This window comes from Rattus norvegicus, chromosome 10 (genome assembly GCF_036323735.1).
Source record: "Rattus norvegicus strain BN/NHsdMcwi chromosome 10, GRCr8, whole genome shotgun sequence".
NCBI lineage: Eukaryota > Metazoa > Chordata > Mammalia > Rodentia > Muridae > Rattus > Rattus norvegicus.
In genome coordinates this window covers 31993794-32014343 of record NC_086028.1, presented here as the reverse complement: position 1 = coordinate 32014343, position 20550 = coordinate 31993794, and the positions used below count along the sequence as shown (strand labels likewise).

The window sequence follows — 20550 nt, the reverse complement described above, 5'->3', positions numbered from 1 at the left end:
CCAAGGCTCAGCTATCACTTATTCAACTGTGTGTGTGTGTGTGTGTGTGTGTGTGTGTGTGTGTGTGTGTGTGTGTGTGTGTGAGAGAGAGAGAGAGAGAGAGAGAGAAAGAGAGAGAGAGAGAGAAAGAGAGAGAGAGAGAAAGAGAGAGAGAGAAAGAGAGAGAGAGAGAGAGAGAGAGAGAGAGAGAGAGGAGGGGGGAGGTTTAAAGGTCTTTCTCTTTGGAGGGAATGAATGTTGACTATGTGCATATCACCACACAATTAAGTACTTGTACCTCTAAAGCAAAGATGCATCATCCAGGATACGTGTAAAGGCAGCTCCTGGGAGAACTGGCATTATAACTCCTTCATTGTAGCAATGTCTTCTTCATGCTCTTCTTCTGTTTTCTTATCACAGGGTAATGCCCTATACTTCAAATCTGCCAGGAACGTGACAGTGAACATTCTCAATGACCAGACAAAAGTGCTGACTCAGCTAGTGACAGGTAAGAGAAAAACAAATAGACAAATGGCTGCTCCATCTGCACCAAGACAAAACAGACTTTACTGTCCTACGAAATACCACATGAACTTAAACAAGGCTGCGCCAACCATTCACGGTACAGAGAAAGAAAATTCAGCTGGTGCCTTCTGACTCTACTAAAAGGTACTATCCTATCTATTCACATGTTTAACTTACCATGACACTTGATTTTGTGGCAAAGCTTGTTTTTAGTAGATCATGGCCCCTAACCATGAGTCAGCTGCTTCAATCAAGAAACCCCCTTAAATTTGGTTCATTGTGGAGAATTTCATACATATGTACAATGAAGTATGATCATATATACTCCCCATTTCCTTCCTTAAACTCTCCCCAGCCCAGCCTTTCCCGACAAGGTAACTTATCTTAATAACCTACTAATTCTAGTTAGCATTACCCATACATGCACAGCTACGGGGATAGCCAGTAGGCTACAGAAAACTTGCTAGTGGCCACATGCCTCAAAAAAGAATAATTGTCTCTCCCCCAGCAACTATCCACTGCTTTAGTTCCTCAATAAGGAGTGGGTCCTAGAGATTGTCTACCTCATCTGGGCGGCTTTGATCTTATGTAATCTTGTGCAAGTAACCACAACTGCTAGGTTTGTGAGTGTGATAGCGCTTGTTAGTGCAGAAGACAGTATTTCACAGTCCTACTCCCTCTCCAGCTCTTACCATGTTGTGATCCCATTTTCTGCAAAGATGCATGAGCCTCGGTAGAACAGGAAGTAACATAGATACCTCATTTGGGACTGAGCACTCAGTCTCTTTCCTTAGCACGTTTTAATCAGTTATGAATCTCTCCACAACTGGCTTCCCATGACAAAAAGAAGTTTCTCTGACCAAGCACGAGAGCAGTCTGGGTCTGTGGGCATAAGATAAATATGACTGATCACATGACTGATCATATGACCCTGCATGCTACAATGCTGACCTACTAAGATATGCCTATGTGTAGCAGTAATTCAACCGTTATGAGGTATCTAACTGCTTTCTGATTGGATGAGGCGTGTTTCCCAGGAAGGAATTTAATGCCTGGTACTGGAATCCCACAGCTTTGGTGGCCAGAGGCCCTCAGATGAAACCTGGGAAGGAACCGGCTGTTTTTAATTTAGGCAAATGGTCATGTTGTCCTTTTCCAACAGTAGAGAAAAGCCCAGTTGTATTCAACTGAAGGGACCAGAGGATGTTTATGGGTTGTAAAAGAGATTATGGGTATGCGTGTATGTATGTGTGTGTATGTGTGTACATGCACATGTGTGATATATGTGAGTATATGATTGTATGTGTATGTCCAGGTATGTGTGACCATGTGTCCATATATATGTATGAGGAGCAGATGTTGACATAAGGCACCTCTCTCCATCACTTTCCACCTTACTTTTTGAACATCACTCACTGAGGCCAAAGGATACTTATTGCTTAGACTGGCTGGCCAATTAATGAGGAAATTTTGATGATCCCTGCCTACCTCTCTACCCCTTTCCCCCATCCTGCTAGCACTACAGTTACAAACACAGCTTAGCATGTCCAGTTTTACATGGGAGTTGGGTATCCAAACTCAGGTCCTCAATGCCTGCACAGAAGAAACTTTGCTGTCTAAGCCATCTCCCGAGCTCCTGTAAAAGGGATTTTTTTTAAATGATAACCTCATCCTGTTTGCTACTCTTGCTGTCTTTGAGCGTAATTCAACTGCAAACTGCAGACGTGTCCACAGGCTGTGCACATGTGGTTCTTCTTAGAAGCACAGAAGATCTGTTCCCAACAGCTGTGGGAAATACCCACTAGGTTCAAAGCTTCGAATTCCAACAGTTTAAACAAGGATTGGTTGTCCTTAAAAATGGCTCCACTGGTAAGGATGGGCCTCACAGGACAAGGTCATGTGTTGAGCTGTATGATCAATGCACCCTCTGGACATTTACAGGAAGTGATGGACAGAGAGGCATTGTATACTCCACAGAGGAAGGAGAAACTGTGAGTCTGAACAACATTGTCAGACCTCCAGAAGAAAATGCCATTTGACTTCAGGGCTGAGAGAAAAGGGTCCAGATGGATGTTATGAGAGCACAGTAACCCAAATAAGCCAAACATTACTGTTACTAGAATTTCCAGAGCCCTATTAATAATGGAGTCAGAGGGAAGCAAGTGCCTCTGCATACAGAGCTCCCCTTTCCTGAACAAGGCTGCACTTGGGTGTCAGGAGTGACATAGCCCTGAGGTGGACTGGTCATCCACAGCTGAGAAGCTCCTGGGTCGGTAGAAATGCTGCCCAATAGAGTCTGTGATTCACAACCACACTGTTACAGCAAACATCTGGACAGTAGGTTTTGTTTATATAACATCTGGCCTCCAATCACCAGTTCTAAATAATTAAATAAACAACTCCAGTAAGCAATGATTTAAGCAGCATGTGTGAGAACTGCCTCCAGGAGGGAGATAAATTCAACTTCCAGCTCCCAGATCCCAAGGCTCAAAAAGAACTGATCTAGTCTGTTGATGAGCTGCCACTTGTGGGAGATGTGGTTTACTTGAATGACAGTTTTGATAAAGCTGAGAATGACTATTACTCCTGTAAAGAGAGCCCACCTCCCTCCCTCCCTCTCTCTCTCTCTCTCTTCTCTTTTCTCTCTTCATCTTCCTTTTCCTTCAAACCTTCTCTCCTCATCTCCATATCTATTTTTCTCTCCTCTTTCTTCTATTCCTTTTCTCTTCTTTACATGCTCCATCTATTTTCTACATTCTCCTTCCTTCCTATTTCCCTCTCCCTTACTCATCTCTTACCACTTTTCCTCTCCATTACCTTTCCCTTCTCTCCCCCCACCCCGTGGATCCTCTGGTCTTCTCCTCTTTCCATCCCCTACCTCTTCTTCTCTTTCTTCTCTTCCAGTAGTCTTTGTCCTTTGGTCTCCCATTCTTAATTAGTACCTCTAAGGGACAGCAACCCTGACTCTTAATACGGGGTGCAAGAAAAACTAATGTTGGGGGCAAAGGGTTAAATATAATGCCTTATAACCCCTATTACATGGGATGTGCAATTTCACAAAGGAAATCTCTCATGTCCCCCAAGCACTGCAATCCCAAGGATTCTAGAACTCTCCTGTTTGCCTGGGAAATATCTCAAAAGTTCACCACAAAGCCTGATGTTCCAAGTTCGGGTCATCTTTTTTGTCCGAGGCCTTACTTTCCAACTAAAGCCAGGCCACTGATTCATTTTGATTCTCAATGTTGCTAATTGAGTATCTTAGGACAATCCATCTTTGAAGCCCTGAAGTCTATAAGGAGAACAGCTTTACAGAGAGAAATGGTCTTAAACCCAAAGAAAAAACTGGGATAACAGGTCCCAGATTTTTCCTACCTTCAGATTCCTGCTGGCCACAATACCTGCAACTTGAGGTCTTGCCTTCTCCTCCCGATTGTGGCGAGGAGACCGGGGAGACTTCACACATAGCACTCATAGAAAGATATTAACGGAAGATAAGCTTCACCTCAGAAGTCATGTTTTTCTAGCCCCACACAGCTGTAGATTCACCGAGGGGTTTCCAGGATAGACTCCAAGTCCACTAGCATTTCACTCATGCCATGCCCTGGGAATTTTGGCATCCCTAGGTAAACCCACAAAGGACAAAGCTGTCTGCATCAACTAGCCAGAATTCACTATGAGGGCTTTAGCTAAATCTTTGTTTTGCTATGTTTTATGTTGGCAACTGTTTCTGGCCCTTGAATTCTGTTTCATAGTTTGTGGTTCTCTGAAAAGGAAGATAACTTAATTGTGTTTTGTATGCTCTGATTGCTATAGTCTCTTCCAATATAACCCCCAACAAGTCTCACAGTGTTCAGAGGGAGCTCAGACTATACTCAGGAAACTTGGAGACAAGTCAGACAATCTTGCCAGGTTCATGGATGCAAAGATTAAGCATTTGTCGCCATTGTCATCTCTCCATATGACTAGGTCTAGCATGGATAAAACAGCCCTGGCCCCATGTCCACCCTGAAGTTACTCATTCATTTATCATTAGCATAGTCTCTCTTCATATCCAATCTCCTTCCTCCAAACAGTATTAAACTTCTAGAACTGATGAGCAATACAGATTTCGCTTAAAATTTAATGGCATCAATTAGAGAGCTACATCTTAACTCACGTGGGAATACCTAACACTAAATCTTTTGCACATTACTGTTCATCAAGATTTCCTTGAATTCATTGTCACTATCTTTTACATTTCCTCTTCCTCAGAAATCGAATCTCCTTGTTGTTCGAAATATGCTGACTCCAGCCCTCCTCACCTTCCTTTGTGTTCCATGGAGCATTGTGAGAGCTGAATTCCACTCTCACATTGACCCTTGCTCCCACAGTGACCTTGAGGGAGCCCTAGGCTCACATGCTTATTCTTTTCCTGTGCAGCCAGACAAGATCATCTTCAGGGCTCACAATGCTTCTAGATTCTGTATGATCTCTGCTGCTTCCCTCTCTGGCTCATGAAAGAACCTTCCCTACACATCTTTTCATGTTAGAGAGTAAATGTGAATGTTCTGACAGGGGAGAGGAGGTCCCCTAAATGGTTGTGAGTAAATGAATGAGCAAATTAAGCAAACTGTATGAAGAGACATACACTATTAATAATGTTCAACACATTGTAACCATCTCAGTAGAAGAATCCAGATGGCAAGGATAAAGGTGACCACACTATCCACTGGAACAGTCACCATAGCTCACAGCATTTTTGTGCCTCAAAAGTTGTTTGGCTTGTTGTTTTGTTTTGTTTTTATTTATATTTTTGTTGTTTTTAAAATTTTGACATCATTTGAACTTTGCAGCCTTTCTTTGAGGTCCACAGAGGAGATGGTAATAGTTTTGCACACACAGAAAGAGAAAGACAAAATGACTTGCCTACAACTACATTGCCAAAAAGAGAGAAGGTTGGCTTTTGGTTCTAAGTCCTATACTTTTGACCAAAAAAAAAAAAAAAAAGTCAGCCCAGATATATAAGGAGCTGTTCTGGTTCTAATAGTCAAGCCTCTGCCTAAACTTGAATAACTTCCTAAAACATCCTTAGATTGGGTCCTTAAGGGACCCTGATGGATAGAGCCATCAAAATACATACAGACAGGGAAAATATATACATATACATACAAACTTCTGTGCATGACTGCATAAGTGCATGTGCATACACAGACATGCATCAATAAACATTTCTAAACATAAACAAAAGTATCAGCTTTCTCCAGATCTTAAGAGCCCCACACATCCCCATCACAGAGAAATCAGTATCTATTGTTTACCCAACACCATTTTTGGCATTTTGCACAACTCTTTCCTACTTCTAGATAAAAGTTATTGGGATAGCCAATCACAAAATCACTCTCACACTCTGAAATTACTTCATCTAAATCTTGCTTGCTTAATGCTTGCCCTCTAAACCCCCAAATAGCCAGAATTGACCTTAGATCCTACAGCAAGTCCTTACTGTAGGGTTTTGTTCCTTTGCCAGTGTTTGTCTATGATATGCTTTCTTGTACCCTGCAATGGCTAACCCCTCCCCTCTGCAGGTATGTCCCCATTGGTCTTCTCATAGTTACTTATTTTAAACAATGCTCTCTTGAAATTTTCCTAAAAGGAAACAAACAAAAATCAATAGGAATATTGGAATCTAATTGGATTAGATTTTTACCTGCAAATCATTCTAGACCAAAAGATAAAATCTATTGATCACAGCTGGATTCAAATAAGGATGACCTCGCCCCTGGCTGCTCAGATGCTCTTATGTGGACCAGCTTTTGAGCTTCACCTGAAACAAAGGTACTGGGAAAGACCCAGCTCACAAAGGCAAAGAAGACTCCTATCAGGACTTCAGATACATCAACCAGTCTTGCTTTCTTGCAAAGCTCTGGAGTTTTCTGATGCATTGATAAATTGAATCAGGCTGGAGAGGTAGCTCAGTGGTTAAGAGCACTTAACTGGTCTAACCAGAGATTTTTAAATTCCATTCCCAGCCACCAGCACTTACTTATACACTGGTGTAGACAGCCTGTATTCAAGAGCAGCATTTGGTGCCACGAAAATAAACTCAAGGTGTATATTTTATTGAATTAATTCCTATTATATTACTGAACAACTTGAATGGGGAGTACTTATAATAAAGCCATTTTCTTCTTGGAAATTATCTGTCTACTAAGAAGATAGATTTGTCTTCATGGCAGCCATTAGGTCATGGGTATAAACAGGCATATTTCAGCTGAACTCCCCGGAACCCTTTATGATATTTACAACTGACTGAAGATGGTTAGTTCCCACAAGAAATAATGATACTCTGAATCCCGACACTTTTGATCAAAAGCCCCCAAATGTTTGACACTAATTTGAGGCTAGCAGAAAGAAATTTCATTCAAGCATTACACTTTAAGAAGAATAAGGCGACCCCTAAAACCACATCCCAGGACCTTGTGATTAAAAGCAATTGGCAAGATGAGGTGCAGTCAAGACACTAATTTCCATGGCCAGCGTCAGAAAATCAATCCACTTAACATTAAAATCAGACACAATCGAATGGAGCGCATATGTCCTATGGAAAGCTTTTGTAGTGACATTCGACAAGGCTAATGTATTCCTCCTCTCTTTCTTTCTTTCTCTCTCTCTCTTTTAGGTCCAAAGGCTGTGGAAGCATACGGCAAAAGGTTTGAAGTAAAAACTGTTTCTGGAAAATTGCTCTTTTCTGCGGACGACAGTGAAGTGGTCGTAGGAGCCGAGAGATTGCGAGTCTTAGGTAAGGGATTTTAAACATGCAATTGTCTGATGATACCATCTATGTTTTCAAGGGAAAATAACATGGTGGCATCCATTGAATGCTTGTGACCTCCCCCAATGCAAATATTAAAATTCTAACCCTCTAGTATGACAATGCTTGGAGATTTACATCTTTAGGATATTTGTCTCTGAAGTTGATTGGAGATATTATCAGTAATGTAAGTCCCTTACAAGGAAATGAATAAGGTAGTTTTTTTTTTTTTTGGTTGTTTGTGCTGTCTTCTCCCTCTTCCTCTTCTTCCTTCCCCTTGTTCTCCTCCCTTCTCTCCTCCTCTCTTTCTCTCCTTCCCTCCACCTTTCCTTCTCTCCTCCCCCTTCTATATCTATGGCCCTCCACCTTTCCCTCCCTTCTCCCCTCCCCCTTCATCTGTGTCCCTTGTTTTTTCTCTTCCCTCACATATAGAACCAGAAGGAGAACTTGGCAGTCTGTATCTAGAAAAGAGCACTCCCCGGTAACCAAGCAGAAAGACACTGGATCTTTACTTTCTAGCTTCCAAAACTGTAGGTGAAGGGGGTGAGTGTAGTTTCAAGCCATACAATCTCTAGTATATTGCTATAGGAGCTCAAACACAAAGAAATTGTGTGTCTTAGTGTAAGTGAGGCCACTTTCCTAGGTTCTTTTAAAGCAAGGCAGTTTGACCTGCATGGACTCTGATTCCAGAAAGAGCTTTGCTCACACTATGAGGTCATTTAGGTTTGTGTTTCAATGGTTATCTTTGGGTTTCAATGTATGCTTTTCTCACAAACCCGTAGATTGCTTGATGCATGATGAGGTGAATTCTCAACCTGGTTATAAATTAAAAGTAATCAACGAAGGTTTTTGTTTTGTTTAAGTTTAGGCTTAAAGATCTAACCCTAGTTAACTCAACTGGAAGCTCTGGTAGGTTGGTTTGAGAAGTCAATCTTCTATATACTTACAATCCAAGAGTGATAGCTCACATCTTTGATCCTAGGACTCACAAGGCAGGAAGACTACTGTAATGTTGAAGCTACACAGTGAGCTCTAGACCCTTCTGGGCTGCAGAGTAAGGCTCTGGCTCACAGAATGAAATATAGGAAGTCAAGGAAGCAGTGGAGGAGGAAAGACAGAAGGAAAGAACTTTCTTTTAACTTTTCGTTAAGGTTTATTTATTTATTTATTTTTAGTGTATGTATCTGTGTGTGTATGTGTGTGTGTGTGTGTGTGTGTGTGTGTGTGTGTGCGTGTTCCCTACATATATATATCATATGTGTGCCTGGTGTCCTTAGAGGTCAGTAGAGGTCCTCTGATCCCTCAGACCTGGAGTTGTATATTTTTTTAAGTTGCCATGTGGGTATTGGGAACTAGACTTAAGCCCTCGGTTAGAGCAGCCATTGCAATTAATGGCTGAGCCAACTCGCCGTCCCTGGTTTTTTTTGTTTATTTGTTTGTTTGTTTGTTTGTTTAAAGTAAAACTGAACAAATTTCAGTGCTCTTTCTGCTGAATTAATGATTTTGAGTGTACTACCAGTGCCTTCCAAGGTTTCTCAGTGAAGGGGAACAGTGTGGTGGTTTGAATTGTACTACCAGAGCAGACCTAGCTTTTAATTGCTGGTGTTACACACTGAGTTGTCTGGTTTGGAGCAGATTACTGACATCATTGAGCCATTTTCTTTCTCTTCTCAACAAGGACAAGAATACCTACAGCCTGAAATTATAGAGTTAACAAAGACCATGTTCCAGGCACTTCCCTCAGTGTCCTCTGCAAAATGGCACTCTATCAGTGGTGGCATGCCCCAGCTGCTGTTGGTACTACCTGATTTTCCTTCTTTTCTCCTTAAGAGTCACTGAAGCACAGAAGTTCAAAACTTGAGCTCTAAGATAACCCGACTATTATTTGTAACCCATATCTTTCCAACATCAGCTACTGGACCCTTAAGAACAAGGTATCTGACCTCTCAGTGCTTGTTTATTTGTGAAGCTGCTGTGCTGAAGTGCCTGCTTCCCAGCTTGATGGACAGGCTGAAGTCTACACAGCATGATGAGGTGGTTAACACGGTAGCTGCTCAGCCCGTCCTTGTCCATCCTGAGTTATTAGTACAAGCTTTTTTAATTCTCTGCACTGTTGTTTACATCTTCTTCCGGCTCCATCTGTTGTGTGCTCCTGCCTTTCATTCTGCCCTCAGTAAGACGGCTAAGTCTGCTCGTCTATTCCTCTCCTCTCCCCATATCCGCCCCCTCACTCTCATTTATAGACTCATTTCTAAATTCCTTGCTAGAGAACTTTTAGATCTCTATCCCTAGTTCTGATTTCTTCCCTGGCTTTAGGTTTGTTTGTTTTTTGTTTTGTTTTGTTTTGTTTGTTTGTTTTTTCTTTATGTGGATATCCTGCTAGCCTCTCAAATATAGTAGTTTTTGTATGATTATCATAAGATAAAATACACACACACACACACACACACACACACACACACACACACATTACTACTCAACCTTAGTTAGTCTTTCTAGTCTACTTGGGCTCCTGTCATTCTGTCTTAGAGTGTTATCCACTCAGCAGTCAGAAGATATAAATGCCCATCCTTAAGGAACCCAGTGGGTGTGAGAATGCAGGGCACACTGGTGCTAAGACACAAGGCCAGTTCAGCTCCTGAGCAGGCACTTACCTATAAGGTGATCCAGCTGCCTTTTCTTTCGGGGGCTTTCTGTTCACACCTGGAGAATGGGAACTACCCACAGAGTAGGTTTGCAAGCAGTCCTTTTCACTAGCTGACAATTAAAACAAAGTTCAAAATTACAGCACCCCAATACATATGATAGCTGAAAGACAAAGATTGCTTTGGAATGTGACTGAGAGTTGAAATTAGATCAGACACTGGAGTCTTATCTGAATCCTTTGGTTATTTCCACACCTGTATCCTCTGTGATTCTAGGCTATGTCAAGTTGACACTAAAAAGGTAAGCAGCAGGTTTAAGCCAGATCTTGATAACAAATATGGTTCCAAGTTACATTTGGGTCCTGGGAAGTTTGAAGACCTGAGCCCATTGAACTCTTTTTTTTTTTAATTTTTTTATCTTTATTAACTTGAGTATTTCTTATTTACATTTCAATTGTTATTCCCCTTCCCGGTTTCCAGGCCAACATCCCTCTAGCCCCTCCCCCTCCCCTTCTTTATGGGTGTTCCCCTCCCCATCCTCCCCCCATTATCACCCTCCCCAAAACAATCACATTCACTAGGTGTTCAGTCTTGGCAGGACCAAGGGCTTCCCCTTCCACTGGTGCTCTTACTAGGCTGTTCATTGCTACCTATGAGGTCAGAGTCCAGGGTCAGTCCATGTATAGGCTTTAGGTAGTGGCTTAGTCCCTGGGAAGCTCTGGTTGCTTGGTATTGTTCATATGGGGTCTCGAGCCCCTTCAAGCTCTTCCAGTCCTTTCTCTGATTCTTTCAACGGGGGTCCTGTTCTCAGTTCAGTGGTTTGCTGCTGGCATTCGCCTATGTATTTGCTGTATTCTGGCTGTGTCTCTCAGGAGAGATCTACATCCGTTCTGTCAGCCTGCACTTCTTTGCTTCATCCATCTTATCTAATTGAACTCTTTTTAAAAGCCTCCTGGAGAGATAATCTTTGTAAAAAGCCCATGAGCTACTTGGTTCTGGTCAGCACCACACAATGCACATTAGTATGTACACACTTTGAAATTAAATTGTACTGCTTTGGCCTCCCAAAGTCCAAGCTAGGATTGTGGTCATGCACGACCACACTAAGCTTCCTCCATCTCTTACCTTGATCTTTCTCTTTGTGAGGTAGACAGCATCCTCTCACCCATTTTGTGGGTGGCAGAATTGAGCTGAGATGTAAGGGGAACATAGTAGGACTTAGAGAGCCAGTTTCCCCAGCCTGCTGTTTTAGCTACAGTGTGTACCAGTTTAAACCACAGTTCTTTATTAAGTCCTTTCATGATTCCTACTTTAAGATGAGGAAACTGGAAACGTTATAGAAACTTGCCGGAGAAAGTGCAAAGTTACAGTCAGAACCATGCTCAACTTTCCAGCCATGGACACGGACCTCAGGGGTCTCTAGCACAAGTGAATATTCAAAGACTTGGTCTCTCACAAATTATGCTTCTACTTCTAGGAATGACATTCACACTAACTGTATGTTTGAACAGGGTTGGGGAAAGGGGCACAAACCTTCAGACTCTGCTCTTATTCAAGGCTGTATTACCAGCTCTGAAATAGTTGGCCAGGAGAGGGATTAAAGGTATTTCATGCTATGATAACCTTGTAGCCAGGGATTTTACTCTCCCCAGTAGTACTTTTTGATTTACGTCACCATGTTAAAACCTGGCTTTGCAAAGAAAATAAAATGATTCACAATAATGCCAAATATTCAAACACATTGGCTTAATCTTATCATCCAGACCTTTGTAATGTTGTCATTCCTGGATTCACTGTCCCCTACTTGCCTTGCCTAAAAACCCGGACACGAGATAGTTTCCAGTTACTATAAAGCAGACACTTGCTTTTGTTGGTAATGATATTTCATCTGAAGAACAGTTGACAAGATCTGCCACTCTCCATCTTTTGGAATATTTTCTTGTTTCCGGAAAAATTAAAAAGGACGCATCAAAATGAAACCAACAACTGTAAACAGTGCTAAAGATTGGGAAATGACCACCCCCAAAATTTCATATCAATCTCACCAGCGAAAGGAACCCAGCCAGCATACTAGAGAGATGAGCTTCCTGTCAGCTGGGACTTTGCCATATGGTGTGGAATGAAATGTTTAGGCAATTTCATTTTCAGCTTAATGAGAAGTTAGTCAGACAGCACAAGCTCTTGGGAGGTTTGGGTCTAGATGAGTACTGCAAAGGGAACAGCTACCATAGCTGGGTGAGGATCTTTGCTCATCCTCTTAGGGTCTGAGCGGCCTTGTTCAAGGTGACTTTTCTTGCTAAGCTTTAGTTTCTACCTGTCTAAACCAAAAGATGGAAGGAGCCAGACGTAGTGGTGCCTTCTCAGTATCCTGGATTTTACTCGGGGATGCTAAAGCAGGATGATCGCAAGTTCAAAGCCACCCTGGGCTACATATTAATAGTAAGTTACAGGTCGACCTGGGCTACATTATGTGTATGGGGTGAGGTGGCAGAGAGAGTGTATGTACAGAAGAGAGAGATTAATATGATAAGAAAATTAAGTAATTTTGCCTTTTTCTCTGTCTTTTCTCTGGTGTTGAGGCTAAACCCTGGGGCATCGCACATTCTATGCAAGCATTCTACTACCTGATTCCTTGCTTATATAGCTAGGGGCTATCACTGTGGGTGTGGCTTCTTCTTCCAAAGTACCATCTTCCTCCTGTTCTATGATCCCTTGCTTTCAGCACTGTTTGGAGCACAGAACACATAAAGTGTTGATAATATAGCATGTAAGCAAGCATTGAGGATGTAGTGAGTTATCTTTAGGTGGTGACTTCCAGTAGCCTACTCAGTCTTCAGGAGACATAGAAAGACCTGAATGTGAACATATTACTCTTATGAGCACATAAAGGTCATTGGCTATGAACTTACAGGTGTATTCACGCAGAAGGTAAGCTAGGACTAGAAGACTCCACAAACAAGGAGGCCAAAATGAGAACATGGCTTCATCATTTGGCAACTGCTCCACTGCCCATTTTACCTGTGTACAGGGGTTCTAGTTTGCATTCTATTTCTGTTATAAGACATTCTTACCGATGGCCACTTGGGGAGGAAAGGATTATTTGGCTTACACTTCCAGATCAGAATCTACCACAGAGGGAAGTCTTGACAGGAACTGAAGCAAAAACCGTTGAGGGACACTGCTCCTAGCTTACTCTTTGCCACATTTCCTATGTAGTCCACAATCACCTGTGCCTTACCAACTGAGAGGGATGGGTGGTATTTTATACCATGATATCTCATTCCTATGCATTTGGGTCTCCTCAATAGTTCATTTGTACTTTTTGACTCATGTCACTGTACTAAAACCTGACTTTGCAAAGAAAATATAGTGATTAATAATAATGTTGAAGATTCAGCACAGTGGCTTAATCATCATACAGAGCCTTGTAACTGTTCCATAGTTGTTTAGCTACAGACCAGGACCTGCCAATGTCATAGTTTCCAGCTACTTCAAAGCACATACTTCCACGGGCCCTTCTGATCTAGACAATTCCTCACTTGAGGTTTCCTTGTACTGGTTGACTCTAGGATGTGTCAAGTTGACAATAAAAATTAAGAAATACAAATAAAACAGATCTTGATGATAAATGTGTTCCCAAGCTAGACTCTAGTCTTGGGGGGGTTCACTTGACTGAATCCCTCCTGTGGTAAGTTTTCTCCTGTTACTCATTATGACAGTATTATGCACAATGCCGTTACAGAAGGAACATCAGCAAAGCTTCTTTTGTTAGAGGTGTAAATTGAAGGATCAGTATCATTCCACACTGTGGTTTAGAAATTCAGGAGTGAGGTCCAACAGGTAGTTTAAAGAGGCCCTCCCATAGACGCTCATGCATCCTAAGGATTTCAAAACATCAGCCTGAGGTGACTACCTGGAAGTCCCTTCCCTTGACTCTGATGATAACTATCAGATCATACAATCTTTAACCATTGAGATCCAGCAAAGCAACTATATAAATGAAGTTAGTGGATGTAGACAGCCAGACTGCCTACTCTGGGCAAAGTGCCAGGGTTAGCATTACTTACCATGAATGAATGAATTTGGCCCTCACACCCCCCTCACAAGGAGCAAAAATGTGTGTCCTTGTTCTTTACATATAAGCCAATGGAGACATGGAAATTGGAAGACCTGCCCAAGGTTCCACAGAGAAGAAATGACCAGGTGAGGATCTCGTTTACCACCATCTGTGATCTGAATCTCAGGAGTCTTCAGCCTCCAAAGAATCAGAGCATCACAAAATGGAAAGGAAACGAGGCCATGGCTTTGTAGCACCCCTCTCTATTTCAGCTATAGGGACACCAAGCTCTTCTAGTCAGTTGGCTGTTCCCCCATTTTCTGTTCCCCCACTTCCTTGCTGGCCTCTTCTTTTACCTGGTAAGTCTAGTTGATTCACTGTAGATATCTGAGGGCTTCCTTGAAATTCAATCCTCAGTCAATTTTCTCATACATCAATGTGAAATCCTATAAAAGTCCTACCAAATGTGGCAACATTGGTTCCATTTTACTTGAAATCTACACCCCTCTATCCTTATCCCCCACCCACACTCCCCATTCCCACCTCTAGTCATAACCTGCTTGGCTTGGGTCTGCAAACCTGTCTAAAGCTGTGAGGGAATGAAGAAAGGAATGAAAAAAGACACATGTATAGAAAAGCTGGGGTGAGGTGAGCTTACACATTCAAATGATGTGGCACCGACTACTGCGGCAACCAAGAACCTCAGCCTGTTTAGTACATGCAGCACAGAGGAAGGGGTCGGCTAGCTTTTGTAGGTCTCTGTAAGCAAGAATGAGTCTTAGACTATAAAAATGCAGAGGAGGAGACTGACTGCAGTTGCTAGTTTTTATACACACTGGGCAACTACAAACACTAGTACTTAGATCAAAGGGAGACTTTGCCACTCTGAGCCTGACAGGAGGAAGGTCTTGCTAATTCCCCATGGCTCTGAGGTATTGATCTTTGATGTGACTGTGCCCATGTCAACAATACAGTCACTCAGATGCCACACACATTCACTCAAGGCTTCCTTAGCTCCATACAAACCCCTCAGACTGCATTTAACCTGAAGTGTCCTCTCTTCCAGTTCCACAGTCCGAGGGGTGTAGACTCTTCGGACTCTTGTGAAGATCTCTGTGTCTACCTGGCTTCGTTTCTTGCAGCGAAATTGAAGCTTCCCCTGTCGAACTCCCTGCCTCTCTTAAGGGAGCAGCCATGATCTTCCTGGTGAAATTTCCAGTCTCCTGGTCTTCAAGGCCGTGCTTCATTCAGATGTGAGGCCTGGTTCTCTCAGGACCACAGGAACTTTTGCCATCCCTGGGTTTTCTGGAGTATGAGGTCCTCTCTCCATGGCAGACACACACACACACACACACACACACACACACACACACACACACACACACACAAAATTAAGTTTGTGGTGAGAATCATTCATTCTACTTCAAGAGAAGAAGGACAAAGGAAATATGCATATGCAAGCCAAGGCAGAATATAGTTTATCTGTCACTATAGAATACAATTATTAAACATTGGGCAGGAATAGCCTGTCCAAGGCAGCAAGAAAGTAGACAACATAAAAGCCTGGCACTTAATGTACATCTTCATGGCAACAGTAAGAAGAACATGGCTTTAGTTTTCATTAATGAGCAATTTCCTTGAACAATGAATTGGACATTATAGCATTTACAAACAAAGCATAATTATAAAGTGCTATTTTAATTGTCAATTAAGTCTATTTATACTCTAGGTGAGCTTGTTTCAACATGTCCTCTAGATGCCACTTGATGCTAATTATCTGAGTTACATTATTATCAATTGAAAAAAAACATTTTAATTAAATATAAAGCCATTTGAATTAGCATAAAAATTATAGAAATTTAAATATGGCTTGAAGTTTAACTAACTTGTTTGAGGACTGCTCAGATATTTCTCTTAGCCATTCACATTCTTTTGTCTATGAAACTCTTGCAACTTTATAATAAGTAGTCATGGTAAAAGGACTAGTAGGCTTAATTCACTCAGTGAATGTGATCTCGTGTGTGTGTGGGGGGTGGGTGTAATATCTCCAACTCTCTGTTCCTTGTGTCATAGAGACCAAGATGTGTGTCATTGTCCCTACTCTCCTAGGGAATTTTTAGTCTAATCTAGACAATGAGACAGAGGCGTAATTATCTAAGAATGCAAAAAGGTAGTCAGATGTCTGTGCATAGGATAAGATACCAGTGAACTCCAACTGAAGGAAATAGGAGAGAGGTTATAAATGGTAAGTTTCCTAATAAAAAACATTCAGAGCAGGTCATATATATCCATTAGTGGGAAGGACATAGGGAGAGAGTTTACATGAGCAAATGATATGGCACAAGTTCATCACTCACAACTTTCCTCACTGTCAGTATCATAAGCCCAATTCAAAGTGAGAGCCCTTTAGAAGACTAGGCACTAAGGAGATGGCTTTGTGGGTAAGAGCACTCGAGGACCTGAGTTTGGATTCTCAGTACCAATATAAAACTATGGTGATGCATGCCTTTAACCCTGATAGAGGCAGAGACAATAGGACCACTGAGGTTCGCTAGCTGCTTAACTGAAAAGCAGTGAGCTTCTGGTTCAGTGAGAGACCCTGTCTCAAAGGAATAAAGTAGAGAGCAATCAACAGAGCCCTTTATTAGCCTCCACACTGGTGTGTATATTCCACCTATGGAGGCACGTACACATACACACACAGAGACAGAGAGACAGATAGGTAGACAGAGACAGAAAACCAGACAGACAGACAGACAGACAGACAGACAGACAGACTAGAAAAACTATTGTCTCACTTAGTTGAAAAGCCCCAGGGTAGCTGGCTACAAACTACACTCAGAAGCTCAGAGAATTAGACTCAGAGAATTAGAATTAGAGAATTAGAACATAGCATCTCTTTTTCTCCCTCAGACTGTGTCTGTGTTCTTTCCAGTCTAATACTCTGCCTTCGGCTCTAATGGTGAGCAGAGAGAGTGCACGCCTTCCTAACTGGAATCCCAATAAGAATCTGGTGAAGTCCCTATCTTCCAGCTGGTCCCCAGGACTAGGGAGATGAGATGTTCTAGGACAAAACAGCATGGCTACAAGCCAGGGTTAGAGTGGCTGCTAGTGACATGGACAGGATAGTTCTCAAAAGGAAATTGTATCTTGTAATCAGGAAAAGCAACAGGTGTGAGACAACAACAAAAACAAGGGTCCAATTAAAGTAAGTTGTAAGTCATTGTACAGAGGCAGAATGGTTCAAATATACTTTAATCAAAGAAATCTTCTCTGACCACTTTAGAAAAATATTATACATGTTTATAATACCAAGCTACCGCCTGACTTAAAACGATATGTTATTAGAATGAAATTTAAGTTTTTATGTGTTTTAGGGCTACAGTGGCAGAATTAATAGATTAACAGAGACCATACCATGTAAAGGACCCCCAATATTTACTGCCTGGTCATTACATGAAAAGGTTGTTTTTTTTCCTTTCTGTATTTTTGTGCTATCTTATTCCATTTTCTTCCATTTCTACATAGACATTAGACGGATGCATGGATAGATAGATAGATAGATAGATAGATAGATAGATAGATAGATAGATAGTAGGTAGACAGGTGGACAGACAGTCAGATAGTTTTCCTCCTGTCCCTCATCATTAGCATCTAAACCTAATGTCAGTTGGATGTTTTGTTAATCAGAGTCTAGAATAGCCCCTTGCACTCAGTCAATATTCCATAATGGTTTCATGAGTGGGTCCTAAGATCTTGCACAGAAGAATGCCCCACAGTTAATGTGACAGTAACATGAATAGGGGGGAAAACATGTCCTGAGTTAAACAATAGTTATTGTAATAACTTCCTTGAGGGTTGGTAAAAGTTAAACTGGAAAGATAAAAAAGGGGACACATGGGAGGAAAAAAACCATCTTGGGGCAAGATTACAGAAAGTCGTTCAATAGGCAAATGTTCTGGGGGATCAGGAGAGGGGTAGTTGCCAATATATCTGGTCCTGTGAGCCCTCTGTGTCATAGCTTCAGTGTTGTCAACACAAGTTTGGAGATTAGAGATGGATAATGGTTCAGCTTCACGTGTCCTGAGGCTCGATGTTTGAGCTCTACCTTGGAGATGTCCACCATCTAGAAGGAAATGCCTGGGACAAAGCCTACAAGAGATGCCAATGGAGCAGAGGGGACAGAGGGAAGACTACACGGCTTGAACAGAGGGACAAGGAGAAGTTGGCCTGGAAACAGGTTCCTAACAATGACCTAGAAATGCTCTTCGAATTTGGCCTTCCCAAGCAGTCCCCAGCCTCCTGCACATTTCTCTGAAGGAGCCTTCAAAGCTGGTTTTCTAAGGCCTCAACTGCCCCTTTCCCCTGTATCCTCAAGGGTCTGGGACCTATAGTATGGTTTTAGATTTGGATTATGTAATTCACTCTGTCTTCGTCCTTGGCAGCAGAGAGGGACTCGTAGTCTTTAACATATAGCTTCTGCTGTGCTACCAACCAGGTGTCATTGAGCATGTCACACAGTGTGGACTGTTTCTCCTTTAGTAACCCATCTCCCTCTGCTCCTCCTTTGCTTCCATTTCCTCTTTTCCTAAAGCACAACATCAGTGAATGATAAGGAAGCATTAGGACAGTGGTCCCCAACCCTCCTAATGCTGCGACCCTTTAACAAAGATCTCCATGTTATGGTGACCCCTATCATGAAATTATTTTTCCTGCTGCTTAATCCCTGATGTACTAAGGTAAATATTTTGGGAGATAGAGGTTTGCCAGTATGGTCATGACCCACACACAGGTTGAGAACTGCTACATTAGAGCACCAAAGCACTTTGCTGCAGAATGGATGGACACTCTGGTTTCTCACATAAGCTTTAGGGAAGTAAGCGATTCAGACATTTGATCCTTGGGACATGAGAGTCTACCAACCAAACAGCATTCAGATAACAAACAAAAGGAGCCTGAAAACTCTCTAGAACCTTCCCCCTGCTCCCTGTTATCATCAGCAGGGATGTACTGCTGGGGAATGAGCTGTTTAAACGGAATTGTTGCTTGTTGGGTGCTTCAGTGCTACCTCATTTCCAAAGTTGGTTTATTATTTACAGGGACGCAGGAATAATGTATGGGATCATAAAAACACATTTGCCATAAATAATGCAACAGGAAAGGCAAACATGGAAGAGTTTCAGCTGAAGAGCCCCGACCTAATAAACCAGAGATGGTTAATGAGAAAAAGTCCAATTCGACGATAGAGAAATAATAATGGGGCTTCATTAGAAATGCTGTCGGGAGAATAACTCTCAAAAGGAAGTGTTTTAAAGAGCTCATCTAGAAGTCTAGGCTTTCGCCCTGCTCATTTCATGAGTCCAGCTGCCCCAGTGTGCAGGCCTCCTGTGCGGCAGGGTCTTAGCTGTTCCTCCCCCCAAAGCTTGAATTTAATTCCAGATGCAAGAAGAAAAGAAGCTTGCTGAGCCCTTCATAATTTTTCCCTTTGGCAACAGAGAGATGTGATTTAATAGGATCGTGATGGATTCATGGTTCCCTGTAAATGTCCCCAGCTGTCCTAGCAGCCTTGTTGCCTTAGCAGACCTTCCCAGAGCTCACTCATTTTCTCCGCTGTGGTGCCTGGAGGGGGTTGGGGACATTCGCCTGGTTTCTAGTTTGATTAAAGAGTTTCATGAGAGGTTCATTACTGGTTGCTTTGAGAACAACCAGTCATAGCACTTATGAGAGTGGGGGATATTTGGGGGCTTGGGATTTTGGGGTTTTTTTGTTTGTTTTGTTTTGTTTTCGTTTTTGTTTTTGGTCTGTGTTGTTGTTTAGAAGTGACAAGATTTGAATTCTCTATGAAACAACAGTCAGTGTGCACTCAAGTATCTGTTGGGTAGTTTTGTTATCTATGCTCTCTCTCTCCTTGACTATTATGCATTTAAGAATATTCAAATGAGGAGGAAACTTGTGCCAGGTTCCCCTCCAGGTCAGAAAGCATTGCATGCTGTCCAAGCATAGAGTTTCTTTCCCCATCAATTACACTGAGTATTGTGAAGCATGCTTATGTCACCAAAGGTCACCCGTGTAGCATTTGTTCACTCTTCTTTTCCAGCAGAAGCCAAAACGGATGTTAGGCTTCCACGAGGACTCCAGGGATTTAGTGAGGTGACAGCGTGAGTAGAAATCCTCAGAGCACAGAAGAGGGAAAGAAATTATTTTTCTTTATTGAAAGGTGTGAAGGTTTGAAAATGCTTGGTCCATGAGAAGTGGCACTATTAGGTATAGTCTTGTTAGAATAGGTGTGGCCTTTTGTAGGAAGCATGTCACTGTGTAGGTGGGCTTTGAGGTCTCCTAGTGCTCACACCCTGCCCATTGTGGAAGAGAGCCACCTCCTGGTTGCCTTTGGATCAAGATGTAGATCTCTCAGAAGCTCTTCAAGTACTATATCTGTCTGGATGCTGCTGGGATTCCTACTATGATAAAGGATTAAACCTCTGAAACTGTAGGCCAACCCCAAATAAATGTGTCCTTTATAAGAGTTGCCTTGGTCATGGTATCTCTTCACAGCA

General features: G+C 42.2%; 1 protein-coding gene across 8 annotated transcripts in view; it reads left to right on the top strand.

Moving 5' to 3' along the window:
- The window catches only part of Sgcd (sarcoglycan, delta), a 981842-nt gene that overhangs the window by 815211 nt on the left and 146081 nt on the right, over window positions 1-20550 (top strand). For all 8 annotated transcript variants that reach the window (XM_039086545.2, XM_039086546.2, XM_039086547.2 and 5 more), the window contains 2 exons: window positions 400-487; window positions 7163-7282. In XM_039086545.2, coding sequence (XP_038942473.1) covers window positions 400-487; window positions 7163-7282 — 208 coding nt within the window. The remainder of the gene's footprint in view (window positions 1-399; window positions 488-7162; window positions 7283-20550) is intronic.